The sequence below is a fragment of the Amaranthus tricolor genome, chromosome 16 (assembly GCF_026212465.1).
Source record: "Amaranthus tricolor cultivar Red isolate AtriRed21 chromosome 16, ASM2621246v1, whole genome shotgun sequence".
In the NCBI taxonomy this organism is placed as follows: Eukaryota; Viridiplantae; Streptophyta; class Magnoliopsida; order Caryophyllales; family Amaranthaceae; genus Amaranthus; species Amaranthus tricolor.
Genome location: NC_080062.1, coordinates 181,557 through 201,810, shown reverse-complemented (window position 1 = coordinate 201,810; position 20,254 = coordinate 181,557). Strand labels below are relative to the sequence as shown.

The 20,254-nt window shown below is 30.1% G+C and overlaps 4 protein-coding genes across 4 annotated transcripts; all 4 read right to left on the bottom strand.

The window, feature by feature from the left end:
- Positions 1–43: 43 nt before the first annotated feature.
- LOC130802148 (protein GLUTAMINE DUMPER 6-like) lies at positions 44–1,096 on the bottom strand. The gene has a single exon (XM_057666056.1). The coding sequence runs from the start codon at positions 736–738 to the stop codon at positions 373–375; it is 366 nt and encodes a 121-aa protein (XP_057522039.1). The 5' UTR covers positions 739–1,096; the 3' UTR covers positions 44–372.
- Positions 1,097–6,374: 5,278 nt separating this feature from the next.
- Positions 6,375–6,707, bottom strand: LOC130803281 (protein GLUTAMINE DUMPER 6-like). Its single transcript, XM_057667487.1, has one exon. It carries the CDS (start codon positions 6,705–6,707, stop codon positions 6,375–6,377), a length of 333 nt encoding a protein of 110 aa, XP_057523470.1.
- Positions 6,708–15,305: 8,598 nt separating this feature from the next.
- On the bottom strand, positions 15,306–16,040 carry LOC130802147 (protein GLUTAMINE DUMPER 5-like). The gene has a single exon (XM_057666055.1). It carries the CDS (start codon positions 15,926–15,928, stop codon positions 15,560–15,562), a length of 369 nt encoding a protein of 122 aa, XP_057522038.1. The 5' UTR covers positions 15,929–16,040; the 3' UTR covers positions 15,306–15,559.
- Positions 16,041–18,593: 2,553 nt separating this feature from the next.
- Positions 18,594–19,745, bottom strand: LOC130802146 (zinc finger protein CONSTANS-LIKE 2-like). Its single transcript, XM_057666054.1, has one exon. It carries the CDS (start codon positions 19,581–19,583, stop codon positions 18,999–19,001), a length of 585 nt encoding a protein of 194 aa, XP_057522037.1. The 5' UTR covers positions 19,584–19,745; the 3' UTR covers positions 18,594–18,998.
- Positions 19,746–20,254: the final 509 nt, after the last annotated feature.

Below are 20,254 nucleotides of genomic sequence, written 5' to 3'. Positions count from 1 at the left end.
TATATATATATATATATATATATATATATATATAACCCTTTAAACTCCGGTTGGTGTGACCCACCTAATTATGTTGGGCTAGTCATCCAACTTTGTTATCTAAGTCATGCTAATTGGATTTAGTAGCAAAAGGTTCTTAGAAAACCACCATTGTTACATAGTGGAAAAGCATATCTATATTACTTTACGCTAATAAAAGTGAAAGCTTTTAGGGTGTAACATAGAAAATTCAAAGAATTAGTGAATATCTAAGTTAATTTACTAGAAAAAACCATACGTGAGATTCAAAAAAATTCTAACTTGAATTTGCATTACCTAGTAAATTCAAAGAGACATAAACAATATACTCTATAAATCTACCCATTAAAAACCCTATACTTGAGAACCACAAGTACAAATATGGTTAAAAGGAGGAGCTTGATTTGGAGAAGGAGCAGCAACATAAGTAGGTTTATCGTCTCCTGCCATAATGACGACAATTTTTGGTTTCGAATCGAGCTCGGTTTTGGGCCGAACAACCGGCATTTCCCATCCGATTCGGTCGCCATAGGAGGTCGAAATTGAGCCCCTATGAAGGTGCTTTCGGTAGGAACAAGCAAGCATGAGCAAAGCAGCTGCAATACATCCCATAAGTAAAACTACTGCACTAAATAGGTAAGGTGTTGGAGAGTTCCATCTCCATACTGGTAAACTTGTTGTAATATTTTGATTACTATTATTAGTATGTGTTACTCCCATTTTTGTTTGTGATTCCTACAATGATTTCTATTTTTGGTTTGTGTTGGGTAAGTTTTGAGAAGTGTTGGTGTTACAAGAGATTAAAGGATGGATGTATTTATAGTTGAAGAACATGTAAAGGAAAATATTGGTAATTGCTTGTGGTTTTACTATAATAGCCTTCTTAAAGGAAGATTCTTTGTTGTTTCCCTTAGTTTTTGTTGGTTTAGTAACTCCTAGTTTATGGTTTTGAGGAGTCGGCTACAAGTATTTAAGAAAGTGGACTGATGTAACTCAGTCTATAAATTAAATACAAATTAATTTATTGTGATTATAAATTAAATACAAATTAATTAGGCCTTGTGTGGATTTACAGTTTTTGGGCTTTAGTGAAAAATGAAAAATGTACTTTAAGGTATGTATGTTTATTTGTATAATAATGAATAATTCTAGTTATAGATAGATGACAATTGAGTTGTTTCAAGTTACGTCAAGTTAAGGTTATAATCCAATTGTATTAAATTTTAATATTTAATTAACTTTAAGTCTTGGGAAAAACATTAAACAATTTTGAATTTATTTGTGTATAAATAACATATTATAAGACTTCGAACATTAAAGTGATGGGTGGATGATAGATATTCCAATATGAAATGATGAAACCTTATGTCATTGTGGCTGATCAATGGAGAGCCTATGTTGGAGCTTGCAGATGTCCAACAATAAAAAGTAAATTATACCGAATTAGCTAAATAAAATGGTAAAAATGACAAATATTTAAGTAAATGTCATGACTCTCTCACTTTTTTTTTTATTCATCTAATTATCATAGTTAATTTCAAAAAATTCTATAATTTAATTTATGAGTTCAATTCTACTTTTGATAAGCTGTCAAGAAATCAACTAAGTCAGCTAATAAAAGTTGAAATTCAATTAATCATATTGGTTAATGAGTGACTTTTTTTTTACACGGTAGACTGATAGAAAGAGACGCTTTAGAGAGAAGATAATGAGAATTAACCCCATGTTCCTCTTGAAAAAAGCAATAATATTTCAACTGAGATAAAACATGATTCACATTGGATGCAATTTTAACAAGTAATTCAACATGAATATCATGAGCCTATTCTTTCTTAAGATTACTTATGAATTTATGAAATGATATGAATGGAGACTAAAGTATCAATTATGAACAATGTATCTCAGGCAAGATTGTACTGAGAAGAACAGAACCATCTATTGATTTCATTGTAATAAGTCATTATAAAGTAGTCGTACATGTATTGGTTCAAAGAATGTGTAGTGCAGTAAATGGCACTGCCACCCTTTTTAGGTTCATGTTTACCAATTATGTCGACATTTCTTGCATCATCGATTTATCTTATCATTAGGATTTTCATCCTCTTGTACGACCTAGCCTTTATAAGAGGGGTTTAATAAGTATTTATATAATCTCAGATTAATTTATGGATTACTTTTCTTATTATTAATTAGTTTTAGAACTAAAATTTATTATGTTTGTATGCAGTCAATTTTTCTTTTATATAGATCTTGTTTACAAGTTTAATAACAAATTTAATAGTCAGTAGGGATGCAAACGGGGCGGGGCGGGTACAGTGGTGGACCCAGGAATTTCAAATTGGGGGGTCAAAATTTCGAATATCGGTTGTGGCGACGGAAAGGCGAGGGCGAAACATCGTCGCCAAATGGAAAAGCAAATTAGCGACGAATTAGCGACGGGAATATGGTCGCAAATCCGTCGCTACAAGCTTTTATTTTTTCAATTTTTTTTTAAAATGTTTAGCGACGGGATTATGGTCGCAAATCCGTCGCCAATTAATCGCTACAGTAATTTTTTTTTTTTTTAAAAGCTCATTTATTTTTTTCAGATTGGGGGGTCCACTGCCCCCCTTGCCCCTAGCTGGGTCCGCCCCTGGGCGGGTATTAGAATTATCATCCCCATCCCCATCTGTTAATGCAATCTCCATCCTTATCCCCATCCCCGCGGCGGGTATAATTTTTTTTCCCGTCCCCGCCCCGATAGGTTTGTATCTAAAACCATCCCCGCCCCACCACCCATCTGGGTATCCATCCCATATAACACCCATTTTTCCCGCCCCACCACCCGTCAAATCCCCGCTTAATACCCATCTGTGCCACATATTTATATTCAATCATTTTATAAAACTAATAACATTATTACATAAATATCAATATCTAGTTAAAATACTAATCGACTTATCATTAACAACTTTGAACTCTTTTAACCATTTTTATGAAGACAAATGCGAGTCCGGACGAAGAAGATATCGCATTTACAAAACGGGAAAGAAAACAGAAACTAGCAAAAGACTTAAAAATATTTTGAGGCGGGTATCTAGAGGCGGGGCGGGGCGGGGCGGGTATCACCTAAAAGCCATCCCCATCCCCGCGGTGGGTATGAATTTTATACCCGTACCCGCCCCATCACCCATCAAACCGGCACCCATCCCCTCCCCGATGGGGCGGGGATGGGGCGGGTCTCCTATTAAACCCGCCCCGCCTGCATCCCTATCAGTGTCTAATGGTTAAGTTTAGGTTTAAGGTGCAAACTCCAAAAAAATAACTTATTTATTTATCCAATTGAAGTTTAACAATTTTTATACTTTTTTATTTATCTAACATAAATAAGGTATATTATAGCAAAAAATAAAAAATAAAAATAACTACTAATAATACTACTCCGTCCTCTTTAAATTGCATCAAAGAGAAATTTGTATATTTTTAAGAAAGTGATAATAAATGAAGAAAGAGAATAAATTGTGTGAATGAAATTAAAAAAGAGTTAAAATTTGTGAATAAGATTAAAAGAAAGTGGTGGGTCATTGTCCAGAAATAAAAATAATGCAAATTAAATAAGACGGACTAAAATGAAAAATAATGCAAATTCAATAGAACAAAAGAAGTATATAAGAAGAACTTCAAGAAGGAAAAAATACATAAAACCCCCTCAAAACAAAGACAAAACTTGAGACCAAAAGGCTTAAGAAAAACAAAGAGAAAGCATAAGCCCATCAAGGCAAGACATGAATTGTTGCTTATTCTCCCTTCAATAAGTAACACTAATTGTTGCATATTTTTTTTTTCTAGTCCATCTTATTTTGTGTGTTGCAGGTTAATTCTCTTATGTTGTATTATTTGGTGTTATTTATCTCTTATTTTACAGGGTTCTCATTACTTCTTCCCAAACACTTACTTTTTATAAAACACTGGATTGATAACCATGATCAATGTTTTGTTCTGATAAAGATAAATTAAATTGCTCATTATTTTTTAACAATTAAATGACATTCAAAAAATGATTTTGTAAATCAGAAAATTTAATCATTGATTGACTAAACATCAATAAGATTACACATTTATTCCCAATAATTTTTCAAATAACGTCAATTTTATAAAGGATGGTCACCATCATACAATACCTCATTAAATAATTAAATTAGCAATTGCGTTTTTGATAATTTAAGAATTAATGACTTTAAATAGAAAATTAGTTCATCCAATAAAAATGAGGCATGTTAGTCCATTTTACATCCATTAACTTTAATTTATAAGGACAAAAATATTGCTAGTTATCTGTCTCCGGTCTCCACCACTTAGGACTAGGCTTATATAACCAATCAAGTTAACACTTTATTTATACCCAAGAAAACAATTCAAATAAATTAAATTATTTATTTTGGGGCTTTTCTTTACAAGAGGTTTCAAGTAGTTTGACATAAATCTTAGTGCTCAAACAACTATTTGCACTTTTGCTCTTGTTTTCTTCTGGTATTTCTATTTTTTGCCCATCTTTTATCATTTTTATTTGCTTAAAATATTATCATTATCGTATTTAGTGTATCCTACTTATAAAAAATCTATAATAAGAATCTGGAGAGGAAAAAAAGACGCCAATCCATACGCCTATAAAAAAAATGCGGCAAAAGAACCTCTCGACTTGAAATTAGGCCTCCCCACTCGAAAATACTCAAACAAGATTAATATATAGTTTAGTACATGAATAAGAGAATATCTAATATTGACATCATCAAAATTGTTGTTTTCTATTTGTATGTTCATCAATACCACTAGTCTCTCTCCTTTCCTCTACCTATAATTTAAGAAGTTGGTGGTGAATGCTGATTTCATCACAAACCAATCATAGCATTCCACCAACAATTTAAAGCACCTTTTTTTTTTTTTTTGAAAAAACAATTTAAAGCACTTTCACTTGAAGCTAAAGCATAAGAAACATTAAATATGGAGTATATAGTTTAATTTTGCCATTGATAATAACATGTTTGGAGAAGTAACGAATTCATTAAAACAAATTAAAATTAATTACTTATAAATCTTTCTAACATAAATATACAACTTTTCTTAATTTAGTTTTATGAATTTGTCTCATATTACGAGAGTTTTTAAACTAATGACAAAGTAAGCTCATGTTCAGAACAAAGAAATAATTTATATTATTTTATATTATGATAAAAAGTATTTCTATGAAATATTAAAATTTTCTAAAATCATATGATAAGCTATATTAATTTGGATATTGCAACCTAATTAAAAATTTATGGAGTACTAAATGATGTGTCTTGCATTGTTTTACTATTTGTCTCACCTTGACTTGCTTAATTTATTATTTGAGTATTTATTTTATTTGCAGATATTTTTTATCTCACTGAAATTTCCTAATCTTCTTTGATAAAGGCATAGTTTTTCATCTTTTAACCGTATTAAGATTCTCTTCATTACTTTTTTCTATTACCAAATTAGTATTTTGACACCTATGTTAGAATAAAAAATAAAATGTCAAAATCTCCTTATTAAAACTCCATCAAGCATTTATAGCCATTAGATTTAGTAATGGACCCTCCATTATATTTTCGGCCCGTTTGGTTAGTAGTACTGAATTGTGGTAATGAGAATGTTTTGTAGCGTAAAATTTCATCAAAAGTTTCATGTTATTCTCATGGTAATGAAACTTTGATAAAAAAAAAATTTTTATTTACAAATTTCCATTACCACCGTACCTAATACCACCTCTCCCAATGTTAATGCATTAGAATGAACTTTATTAAGAAAATGAGATAATAGAAGTAAGACAAGTTTGGCCATCAAGGTAGCTAAGAGATTTTTCAACTAAAATTACACTAATTTTTCATTTCTATTAACACTGTTTATTACCACATACCAAACGGGCCCGTTTAAGTCTGCTTAAATTAATAACCAAGTTTAATTCTATAATCAGCAAGAATGGTATGATTCTTCTATAATTATAAACGGAGAGCACTATATTACAAAATCTATTTATATATAATAACCAATTCTTGGCTCAGATAAAAGTAACTTTTAAAACTTTAGTTAATTACACTTCTATTTCACCCAAGAACATATAGACATCAATTCATCTATATGATCGAAAATAGATATAGACATATAGTCATAGTAATAGATGTTTATATTCTTCAAAACACATCTAATTTTCTCCAAAATTGCAGCCCAATTATGGACCAAAACTACCCAAAAAAATTATTAAAAAAAAATCATGACAAAATTTTGATGCATACTGTCATAAACTAATTGATCAGCAGCAGCCAGCAGCCAGCAGCCAGCAGCCAGCAGCCAGCATCTTAAGCAGGAAGAGAACTATTCATATGACCACCCTGTGCGGTGGCCGAGACGGTGGTGGTCGGTATCGCTATACATGTAGGGTTATCATTTCCGGCCATGATCACGGCGATTTTTGGTACGTCTAGGTCCACCATGTTATCAATGATCACTGGTTTTTCAACATCAATGGAGGAAGAAGAAGATGAAGAATTTTTCTTCCTATCTGAACAAGCTAGTATTATTAGTGCTATGGAAATAAGCCCTAACATTAAAGCTAACCCACCAAATAAATATGGGATTGGTGAATTCCATCTCATAATTTCTGTTGATGATGAAGAATTAGGGCTTGTCATTTTTTTTCTAGTGGTTTTGATGGTTTGGATTGTGAAAAGATGGATCATATATCATGAATATTTATAGTAAATTTATATGGTATACTATATACTCCCTTACCTTTCTCGGAGGGGTATGAGTATGGTCTGTCCGCTACCTTTTTCTTCCAAATTTCTTCTGTATAGAATACTGAGATAATGATAATGACTATGACCATAATCATAATAACTACACTTTTCTTTCATTTAAAAAAGAAGTATAGCTATTAAAAAGAAAAAGAAGTGTAACTATTAAAAAGAAACGAAATATAGTATTATATGTTGCATTACCACTACCAACAGTTTACATGATCTCTTAAGATATGGTGGAAAGTGGAATGTACTTTTTTTTGTAACTTTAGATTATATTATAGCCCATAATTTTTAATGCCATTTAATTATGCTTTTGATATTAATTTATGATTATCAATATGATTATTATTATGATGATGATCATAAGAATTTGAGGGTTGAGCTTTGTTTGACTAATTCTGTACATGAAATGCCCCTAAAAACTTAAAAGTACGTGGGTACATTGTATTTGTTTGCATACACATTCAATCATTCATCTTATAGACCACGATATAATTTCGTGAAACTAATAAGAAAATGTTGAGAAGCTTGCTTCAAAGCATGTAATTCTTTTAGTTTATTTAATTTGCCTCATTTTTAATTTAGTTTATTTTAATAAATTTCTTTATTTGATTTCGTCACTTTTACTTTTTATATCCCCTCTCTTATATTTAAATATTTCACAATTTCAATTTATTTTACGTGCTAAAATCAACTAAATCAAAATGACTGGGTAAGGTTATATAAATGAGTATGTAATTAAGTATTTGTGTGTGTGATAGATAAGGAATCAACTCAACTAAAAAATTAAATTTATAATTATAGCATCATAAGATGTTATACACTTTATCATACCTATTAGACGAGAGCCTTTTAGGCTTGTGGAACTAAAAGTGTAGAAGCATGAACCCTTCTTATTATTGACAGCTTGACGCTAAATATTCTATCACATCGGCCAAGTATTTTAACTAGTTTTATAGTTTAATGAATAATAGTAGTCCATTTTATATTTATGTAATATGAATTTATTATGATATTCTATAATAACACATAACATTAAGAGTTATATTCAAATATTAAAAAAATTGAGATAAAATTGTACATTGATTAATATATTTTATATTAATATTTCTTTTTAATTAGTTTTTTGAGCAATGAGCAACATCATATCTATGAAAGATTTTTGTTAAATTTCTTTTGGAGACATACATAATTACATATAGCGCAAAAACATTATCAAGATGTGAATTTGATGGCAAGCTATGTGTACCCATTATGAGAATTACCCTACATTAATGACTTCATCATTTAGTGTTCCAAATAGTCTCCTAATGAATATAGGTCCCTCCACTTCCTTTTGTCCAGTGAAATCCTTTGATATATCTTGTATCCACGTCATAAAAATTTATATTCAAGCTAGTATACAACATGTTATAAAACTTCAAATATTAAATTAAATTTATAATTAATTTATTTTTTAATATTGTATTATAGTCAATGTATATTATAAAAAAGTACAAATGAATATTTAAAATCAATAGTGAGAATATATATATATATATATATATATATATATATATATATATATATATATATATATATATATATATATATATATATATATATATATATATATATATATATATATATATATATATATATATATATATATATATATATATATATATATATAACATATTATGGTTTCAATCATTAAGTTTATAATTGATTTGTTTCTTTGACAAATTATCACAAAATTCACCACCATTACAATAAATTAAATAAATAAATATATAAAAAAATATAATAATTAAATATTATAAGCAAGAAAGTTTACACCTTGTATCCATTAAGTTCACTAGAAATAGGATCAAAAACAATCAAAAAAGTTTGATTAGATAAAAATGGGTGCTTTTCTTTAGCATGATCGAGCCGTCGCGTCCAATATGTACGAAATTATTTATCCATTTTTCATTCCAATATTTGGTACTTTTGCTTATGTCAATTACAACTAAACTTACCATCATTTAATAGAAGACTTGGATGTTTGTGGGATGCTTCATGAAACATGATGTATTGTTCACTCATACTCATCACCTAACCATACTCATTTTTGAAGTCAATTAAGGTGGTGACCGGTGTATTATTATTGCACATCCTCAAAACAAATATAGAAGATATATTATATATTTTCTAAGTGGTGAATAAATTGAATATTACTATACAAACTTGAACTTATATTGGCTTGACAATAGTCCCAGAGTTGTTGCTAATTTAAAATATCGATTACATTTCAAACTAATCAGATAGTCAATATTGTTGTGGCCGTTAAATGCTTTAAGTCAAAAAATAGTCGATAATATGACCAACAAAATTGGGTTGGTGTTTGGTCGGATTTATTGACCAGTAAGTTGATCAGTGCTTGGTGGGAATAGGGTCGCTAAAGTATGGTAGCTGTAAAGTGGTTGCTATTTGATCGGTATTAGCAAACAACGGGTGGATAGTTGGTGGATGGTCACTTATGTATATCAACTAGATGATGTTGGTCGGAAATTACCGACCAAAAGTGGTTGGTTGTAATATAATTACCGAATAAAAGAGGACGGTTCGTATATTTTGGTTGATACTCAAGCAGATTTTTTAGGGATTAATGTTACTCTCAATCATAATTTTTAAACATAGACGTATATATTGTTAAGTGTGAATCATTCATCAATAAATTTACATCATCATTTCATGTCTAAATAGAAATTAAGCCCTTTTATTTAAAAATACTTTAGATTTAAATAATTTATCAACCGGAAAAGAAGAGTGGAATAATAACAGCACAAAACTACAATAGATCATAAAACTACTTTTGTTGCATCAAACAAATTCTTGTCCTTTTGATGACCTGAAGGAGTAAGGAGGACAAAAGATACTAATTTTGTTGCTTGTTATTGTGTTGAGAAAACATAATATACTTTTGCTTTAATCAAAGGCTAATGGTGCTTTGTAGTTTGTACTCTATACCAGGCGTACCATGCGAAATGGCTTAAGGCCTCCGTTTTTCAGAAATTCAATTTCTCTTTTAAAATTTTTTTAAATAATTAAATTAAAATTTCCTCTTTTGTCGTTCCATCTTTTTCAATTTCATAGTATTGCGAAGTTATTATTGACTTTTATTTGTTGTTTTCAATTCCAAAAAAGCTCTTTAAATTCCTAAATTAAATAAAAAGCAAGTCTTGTATGAGATTGTCTTATTGTGAGACGGTTCCATACAAACAGCTCATTAGTAAAAAAAGACATTAAAAAATAATGAATTTTGAATTTGCATTTGTATAGGAAACAATTTTTTTTTTAAATAGTTTTGACTGATCCAATTAAGTCATCTTACGATGAGCCGACCTCAATAAAAAATTAGTATTAAACTTTTTTTTTTTTTATTATTTCTCTTTTTGTGCCATTCCTTTTTTCATTTATTTCTCGCATTGAAATGAATTCTTTATTTGCACATCTTCAATTCTGTCATTCTCATAAATTTAAATTAAAAGTAACTTAGCCTGCACATTAATGGTAAAATATCAATTATCGTCCAAAACAAAACAACTAGGATAATACTAAACATAAATAAATAAGATAATAGCATTATCCTATTTGTTTATGTTTTGGATGCTTATTGATATTTCACCCCTATTAGTCTTACATCTTGTACCAATACAGTTTAAAACTTTTTTTTATTCCATTTGAATATTTTTATTAAGAAAGTAGTTTACATAAATTACGATAATACACCATCTGATCATACATTGAATTCGTGTTGTTAATTATTTGAAAAATTATTTTCAATTGTAACCGAATATTTGAAAATTCTTCAATAACAGTGATTTTATTTTTAAATAAGGAAACTATTGATATAAAAATATATATATATAAATATGTATTTAGTCGAAACTCTTTTATAATTAGCTAAGCTAAGACTACAATCATTTGCAACTGCTCTTTGTGCTCATGACTTTGAGACCCGAGGTCCACCTTGTTGTATTAAGCATATGATTTCAGCGTCTTCTAGAAGGGCATTGATCAAGTAAAAAACCAATAAAAAATGATATATATATATACTAATCTTGGGTTTGGATTAAACTTAAAGAATTATGTTTTAAAGTGACATTTTTGTGGTGTTAAACCACTACAACTATAATGTGTCTATTGGTCTATGTATTCCTTTACCCTTAAAAAAATTTTAATGATGAATAAAAGGACATTATTTAAACTATATATTGCTCTCTTGCTAGTTAATATAGTTAATAGTCATAGTTATCAACAACTTAGTATATTGTTGTCTACTATCTAACAATCTATTACAAATAGATATTAATAAATATCGGAATTTAACTCACCAATAACAAATTTGTTTTATTTGTCTATTAGTAATTTACCTACTATGACAATTAAATTTTCTCCAGAATATATAGTTCAGATTATAGGACCATTAATTATCCTCAGAGTTGCTACATCTATTACTAATTGCACCTAATCCTTCCATTAAGAATTTTATAACTAATTTAATCATTAAGCTTACCACAAAATGTGAAAGTGATGGTGCTTTAAGTAAAATAAGCGATCATTATTATTGGAGTTTTCCTTGGCCTAATTTCAAATTGATCTTATGCAATTTGCTTGGAGTACGTACAATTTTGTACCCACAAGAAACTAATTGGTAGTGTGTATATTCAAGCTTGTTAACAAGCATATTTAACTTTCATAGTTTGTGGCTATGTGTTATGAATGGTATCATGAATAGTATGACTTGAGTGCACAAATTGATGTGTGTATTTATGTGTGACTCTTGGGTTTGGAATCCAATGAGTATAATTATGTGGGTGATTAAATTGTTAACTTAATGATTGTAGTGTTTAAGTGTGATTTATTGAGGTGAAGTATTTATGGAAGTTATTGGTGGTAATGATGATTAATGAAGAAGTGCAAAGGGTCTTGAAAGATGCTTTGCTCGAGTAGAAATTGATAGAAGAAGTCTGATGGTTGCTCGACCGAGCGAGCTCTTTGGGTTGGTCGAGCGGTTAGACAAAATGCATCCAGAAGTTGTCTGTAGTTCATTCGACCAAGCGAGCTCCCTGTTTTGGTCGAGCCGGTTCCTCTGATATGCCTAGGATTTTGGTTTTGACCTTTCATGTTCTTGGAGCTGTTTCATATCATTCATTATTCAACATTAAGCATATATTTGTCATTGAATGTACTTATTATCATAAATAGAGCTCTCATACTCACTCAAAAACACATCAAACACAACCCCTAAGCCAAACACATAGCCTTTTGATTTTATCTCTTACTCAATTGTAATACTTCATTTGTAAGAGTATTTTATACTCCATTGATATAATATAAACAAGAAACTACACACGACGGAGGACGTAGCCATTATTGGGTGAACCTCTTTAAATCTTTGTGTCTCTTTGCAATTTTACATTATCAAATGTTTGTTCAATTCATTGTTATTGTTATCGTTCATCAAAGTTCTTAGCGTCGTATCGATCTTGGCAAATATTTCACTATGTTTAATTTGTATGGCTCACAGCATAAATGTTTGTAAATAGTTGATTTTGGTTGATTTGTTAAGAAAAAACCAACAAATGGTGAAACTTATATGTATAATAAAGTTAATTGTTTGATAGTGGAACACAGAAGTATTTTTTGATTGCTTTTTACTGAGGAATTTAGGGTTTATAAATACTGTTTGTATTAAATGATAATGAGAGACTAAGCTCCTATTTATACAAGAGTACTAGAGCTAATCTAGGAAACAAATAAAAAAGGGTAATAAAGAATAATTACAAATATTCTCTAAATATACACTTTTCTATATTCCCCCTCAAGTTAGATCGTTGGGTCACCAATACCTAACTTGCACAAAGCAGTTTGAAAGAATAATTATGTGTGCTTCCTGAGTCAATTAGTGTATGCACAGGTAAGTTCCCCACCATGACTTTGATTCTCATGGTATGAAAACTTTGACCTCAGATAAAGCACTCAGAGAAATACATGGGTCAAGCTCTCGTACAACCTCCTGTTCCACCAATTCTACAACGACAGCATCTACTTCATCCAGTCCAGGCACTTCAACAGTGAACAACTGAGGTTCTTTTAAAGGGCACTTATGATTTCTATCATAGGGAGCATCACAGTAGTAGCACAATGCCTTAGCAATTTTCTCAGCGCTCACATCTGTTGGGATATATTTTAGGGGTTTTGAAGGTTTGGAAGAAGGATAGGTGAGGGTTAAGGTTTTGGGTAGTGGTGTAGGTAAGAGGGGTGGTTGTTTTTGGAGTTGTGTGGAGTTTTGGAAGGATTTAGGGTAGTATGTGTTTGGTTTCTGGTTCTTTTGTGAGTTAGCTGAAATAGATTCCTCCTGCAGCCTTGCATAATCTATAGCATCAGAAATAGTTTGAGGTTTAAATGCCCTAACAAAAGGTCTTAACCCAGGTTTAAGACCACCAATGAAGCTCTCAAGCAGATATTTCTCAGGTAAGCAGTAACCATTTTGCATCATGACTGCTCTTAAACTTTCAAATTCATCCACATAAGACTCAATTACATCAGTTAGTTGCAACTTGTTAAATTCTTCAACTACATATATTCCTTTTTCATCCCTAAACCATGCATTCAAGTCTATGACAAAATCATTCCAATCCACCCTAATTCTGTTAGCCAAATAACTAGTGACCCAATTTTCTGCTTTACTTGTCATATTAAGTGAAGCTAGGTCCACTTTCTGTTCATTAGGGATTTTGCATAAATCAAAATATTTGCAACACTTTTTAAACCAGATCCTAGGGTTACTACCATCAAACTTAGGGAATTCAAGTTTATGATTATACCCCAATTTTGGCTGGCTGACCCGATCCTCAGATCTTGAAATTGGCATGTCTTCCTTCATCTGCTGCATCATCTTCAAGATCTCATCAAACTTCTGGGCAGAACTTCGAGTTTATTCTTCAAGCTTTCTCTCCAAATCAGCCAATTGGGTCTCCATTCTAACAACGCTCCTGGTAATAGCTGGAGCCAGAATGCTACAGATCAGAGAAAAGCACAACGCGGCTCTGATACCACTGATAAGGAACTATTAATTTCCGTAAAGATAGATTTTAGGGTTTGTGCAAGAAAAGAAATCGAGAAACTATATGTTCTTGAAGGAGGACTGTAACAAAGAAAACAATAGTAATGAAAGAAGAAGAGAGAGGAAAGATAATGACAAGAATTGTTTGTGTGTAATATTCAAATATCCACTGGGTTATTACCACTAATTGAGGATTTATACTTTTCTAAAATAAATCCTAGCCACAAATAGATAAAGCCAGCTATCAACTCAAAAACTATTTTTCTCGCCAAAACAAATACTTCAATTTATTTATAGGAAATAGCGATATCACTTTCCTACATTTACTTCTATATTCATAAATTTTTCATATGTATTTTGTTGCATTAAATTATAATTATAATTAATAGTAATATTTCTCCAAACGACAACATATTAATTTAATATATGTTACAATTACTATAGGTCATTGTACACAAGCATCAAAAACCAATTAAAAGTAATTTTCTGATTATCTTATTTATATTTACTTGTTTAACTGAGTAATATCTAATTTGGATATTCAGTTTTCTGCATAATGAAAATCGAAATTTGGTTTAGATATTTAGTTTATTCCGGATTAAATACTGGATATCCGGTTTTATTTTTATTTTTTTTCTTTATTTTTGATTTTTAATTCTTTTTAATAAATTTTGTGTTTTTGAGTTTTGTACACACAACATGTAAGCCCTGCTCTCTCTCTTTCATTAATCAAAATGATTTTTTATAGTATGAAAAATAAATTATTTTGACAATGTGTTTGAATGTCTAAAAACCTAAAAACAATTGAGTAATTATGGAACACAATTAGTGTAGTTGAAAATTGTAACATATTAACTTGCATCTGCTTCATGAAAAAAATTACTCATAATTAGTGTTGATTAGTGATTATATACCAGACATAATTAGTCCAATTAATGTTCTCTTATACTCTATCTTTAATAGAAACTACTCACTCTTATTCACCACTAAAATTTCATATTGGTTTTGCACGGTTATTAAGAAATGTATCGGAGACCACTATAAATGTAAGGAATAGATGTAATTAGATAAAGTAAACCAAAAGTAAGGATTATTTATTTACTTTAGTAAGGATAAATGAGAAAAAAATCATTACTAAAATAGGAAATGGAACATTAATGGTGAACTGACCTATATAAAAATAAGAAGTTAATGCTAAATTGGAGGGAGTATAATTTTTCTTGGGCAGCACATTCTATTAATAGATCATTTTAGTATAACTAGCTAGCTTCAACAACACATAACTAGGGTCTAGGGGTATTCAAATTGATCATTGATTAAGAAAATTTTTAGAATTAATTAAGAAAATTACATCTAAATTCATTGAACATAAAAATAGATTTGAAGATCGTGTACATTACTCTAGTAAAATCAAAGAATATGTGAATATATAACTAATTAATAATAAATCAAAAAAAATAACTAATTAAAATACATTACCTTTTTTCATTCTACATTATTACTCATCAATTTACAACATACTCCCGAGAACCTAAGTGATTAATTAATAATATAACAACACAAAAAACTTCATCAATCATCCCCTCCCCAAAATAATAGTAATAATATAATTTTAAAAAATCCTCAAAAAAAAAAAAAAAAAAAGAAATTAGACTCTCTCAACAAAATTATTGTTACTATTGTAAGGAATAACCATAGGACAAGGAAGAGGCTTAGCTAAGTAAGTAGGGTTTTCATCTCCGGCCATAATTACGACAATTTTGACGTCGCTTTGACTTTGTTTGTTGGTAAATTGAGTTTTGGGTTTTGGGTTTCCATTGTTGTTGTTGTTGGGATGAGATTTTCTAAAAGAACAAGCAAGAATAAGCAAAGCAATAGCAATAAGACACAGCATAAGTGCAAGTCCACCAAAGAGATATGGTATTGGTGTTTTCCATCCTTGTTGAACACTTCCATCCACCATTGACATTGTGTTGTTTGTTTTTGTGGTCTTACTGATTACTTCCTTCATCATCATCACTTTCTCTCTCTAAAAATGGTGGGTTTTAGGTTGAATACAAGAAATGAAAAATCAATAATGTGATTGGTTAATGTTTTGCTTTTATAGAGGGTGATATTAGGAGTATAGGATTGGGTAACATAATATGATTAATATCATATACAGGTTGTGTGGATACTAATTAATTTGGCCTTCTATAGGATGAGCATTTATTCTTTCTTGGGCACTACTCATTCTTTTAAATCATTTTGTGTAAGCAACTAACAATATCCCACAGAAATTTCTAGCTTTAGGTTTTCAAAATCAATAAATAATAAATGTTTATTAATCCTAAAATACTCCAACTTTTATTATCGATTTTTAATTTGTGTAAAAAATAAATATTTCAATAAATTACAGTAACAATATGAGTAAAATATTGGCATGTTTTATGTCTTGATATAGATGTATGAGCTTAGTTTGTTAGTCGATCTAGCTAATATAGTCTATCCCTTGGTCTGTTATGGAACCTTTTTGTGTCAACCAATTTATTAGCATATTAAACATTTTAGTACAAGAATCATTTTTGAAGACTTTTGACATTATTAAGTTATCTATGCATAGTAGTTGCACTTTCAAAAGTAAAAAATATTTTAAAGAGGCACATTTTAAAACCGTTAACTTTACTAGCAATATATAAGAAGTTCTCATATAATTTTAAAGCTCTATATCTTAAATCATTTCTATATTATCAATATAAAAATTTTAATTTTGACTTTACCTCTGAAAATACATATTAACATGTAATCACACTAATCCATGCATTTAGGATACTTCTCATAGTATGGTAATTGGGAAATTAAGAAAGGAATTTAATTATATTATGTGAATGATGTATCAACCCACAGAAGTTAATTAGTGGAAGGAAGAATGGTAAAGTGTGAATTTAGAGGTGCCTTAAAAGTCTAAAGCTAGTTGAATTTGCCTTAATCGCTATCCGTATAAATTAATTGGACCCACTTGACGTGTCTTTTGGTTTGAAGTATATAATTGCTATTCTTTACTTTCCATATCTAAGAAATTCAATGATTTGATTTAATTTTTGGAGGACAAACTACTTTCCAAATCACTAATAGTTTATTAGTTTATGGTTTAATTAATTACATTTTTAATTCTTTCATTTTCAATTCACAATTATCTTTAACAACTTTCTTAAATACTTTATAATGGTTGTTTAAATGTTAAAGACTTAATAAATTTCTTTGATAGAGATGTTTTCAAGGGTTAGAATTTATAATTAGATTTGATTGAATTATGTTAATTGAACTAGAACATAATTTGCAACCCGTCCAATTTTTTCTAATTCTTTTAAGTTGAATAGATAGGTAGATTTGACTAGCTAATTCTATTTATTGGTTTTTTTTTTTATTTTATTTTTTTTATTTAAGGCAATATGTTATGAAAAATCAAAAGTTATGGTACATTAAAAGGGAAAACACAAGTCTCGTGCTCCTCAACCAAAAGTTAATGATATATTTACTGGTTTAAATATCTGATTTTAAATATTTAGTTAGAAAAAACTTGTTCAAAATAGTTTATTTTTAAGAGTAAATTGTTTTAATCACCTGATTACATTAACATTAGATGATTTGAGCACCTAACCATTTATTTGAAACAAAATAAATTAATAAGCTATTTTACAAAGTACTGCATAGTGATATTAAACATATGTAATGATTATTATGTATTAATCTAAGAGGTACAATACAAAGTACATAATTGTTGATTAATTTGTGAGTGGTGTAACAACAACTTCCTCATACAAACAAGACTTTATTTCACTTTCATCTAGACTTTGCAATATTGTATGCGTTTGTGGAATGTCATTAACATATCTACCTTTCAATAATGCTAGATTTGATTACTTAATTTATGTATATAATAGATCAAATTGTTACATTATTTATAAATAATATTATAATGCTAAAATCCAAGGTGCCCCAAGGGAAAATTGTTGGCCAAAAGTAGACAAGTTGACGCACAAATTAAACTGTTATGGATTCCAATTTGTTGAGTGGAAAAATGTGTAGGATTTGGATGAGTTTGAAAGGGTAAAGACCAAAGGGATCTATATTTTTATTGGCAATACAAGTATAATGGAGAGAAGTTGGAAGTGGTAGTTGTTTGTTGGAGGAGCCCATTTTATGAGTATGTTTCTTTTAGAAGTTTGTATTCCTCATAATAAGATTTGTTGATTATATGCTTGACGAACAAACTATTTGTGCATAGTTATAAAATTAATGATCCATCAATTTTGCCCTTTTTAAATGAGATTTTGTGCACTTTAATTACTAAGATACTCTTAAAGTCTAAGACGATGATTTAGATTTCAAGTAGATTATATAATCTATCACATCCCTTTTTATATATGAGTGATCCTGAATTAAAAACATGGATGCAACACAAGCATTTCTCATACATGATGCACATAATTTCATTTGACGGAAGTGAATGAGATTTGAGCCCGTAACCTAGACTCTGATGCCATGTCAAAAAACTAACTCAACTAAAAATGGCTGATATGATCATGTCATTGCATATGTCACTTAATTTCATATTGATATCATTTCTTTCATTCAGCCATCAACTTAATAATTTGTATTAAAAGCAGATGTCAAATAACTTATCTAAGTAATGTGGCAAATTTAAGAATAACTTAATAGAGTTAAGCAAACATTTATTGTTTTTTGATTTTTGATACTCTATTTTAAAAAAGCTTATTAAATTATGTGCACTTTTTTGTTCATTTTCTTATTTATCGGCCATTGGTAATTGGTAAAAGCCATTGTAAGCCATTGTTCTAAGTTAAAAGGCCAATTAACTGATGAAGCAATTCACGTTGTGACACTTTAATATACACACTACAAAACAAACTTATATGGCAACATACCATCGCCAAACTTGATCAATGATCATGAGTTAGTATTCCTCTTGAGAGATTGGTTTATACACAATATAATTTATACAAAACCAAGACGAGAATAACAAGCTAAGATATATAGCCTGAATAATGAATAAGAGTAAAAATAGGATGGATTGGTAGTACAGCTTAGGTAATAGATTCAGAAGGATAATGGAACAATGCCATCAATGAATTGGTGAACATCTGTTCCATCTCTGCTTCAACATCTCTTCTCTTTGCAAACCGGCCTTTGATCCGAGGTCTACTCTCTGCATAAGCTTTTCTTGACGCATAACGGATTGTCTTCTCGAACTTTCTCTTCTTTTTCTTTTCTCTGTATCTCATCACCCTCCCTACTCTGTCGTTTACGGCAGATTCTTTTGGGGACCTTTCATCACTCTTCAAGGATTCTGGTACAACACCAACATCTAGCTTTGCATATGTACAAGAGTACAGACTTGGATTCAGACTTATTGATGATTTTCTTTCACATTCCATTCCAAACAACACATTCTGGTTTTGTATTTGTTGATCATCCTTTCCTTCTCCACACTGATCAAATGGCACAACACTACTGTCACTTCCACACTGATCATCCTTTCCTGCACCTGAATGATACTCTAAGAAATCCAGGCATGGGTCGCTTGACAGGAACCACGAAACAGCTTCATCGTCATCGCCTTCATGATCAGTGGTGTGATGATCATCACCTATGAATTTGTTCTCGAACATCCGTCCAGCTGGTGAACAGATTAGTTGGTGTTGATAGACTTGCTGAGTCAGATAATTACTTGGACAAGAGAGGTTTTGTGTATTAATACTATGATGCCATGTAGGATACCATAAGACTAGGATCCTTTCTTTCTCACCACAAGCTTGATTACAGCTTGAAAGTGATCATCACTGCCCTATCTCTTTCTGTTATATTAGTTTTGACTTTTATTTATTTATTTTCCTTTTTTTCTGCATTATCTTATTGTTTATTAATTATTGAACAAATAGAGAGGGATAATTCATGTGGACGATTACTATCCACTGAAATTGATATATTGGTTCTTAAAGTTGTTTTCATTTTTTCGGGATTAAGATTTTGACATTTATTATTATCTTTGTGTTTATGTTCAACACGTATATCCTTCACTCATGTGTTCCGTGTATATGTACACCTATTTGATGCAACACTTTTGCAAGTGTACCTAGACCTCAAGGACTCCCTAACTGCAACCTCCTTTGATAAAAATACGGTTTCCCATCTTCATTCCTCCTTGAGACCAAATTAAAACTATTTATAAAGAAATATCAAACAATCAAAGTATTTCCACATTAAAAATAAGAGCTTTTAATTTGATGGTTATTTATGCTCCTAATGAAGTACTCCCTACTTTCTTCCATTCATAATCGAT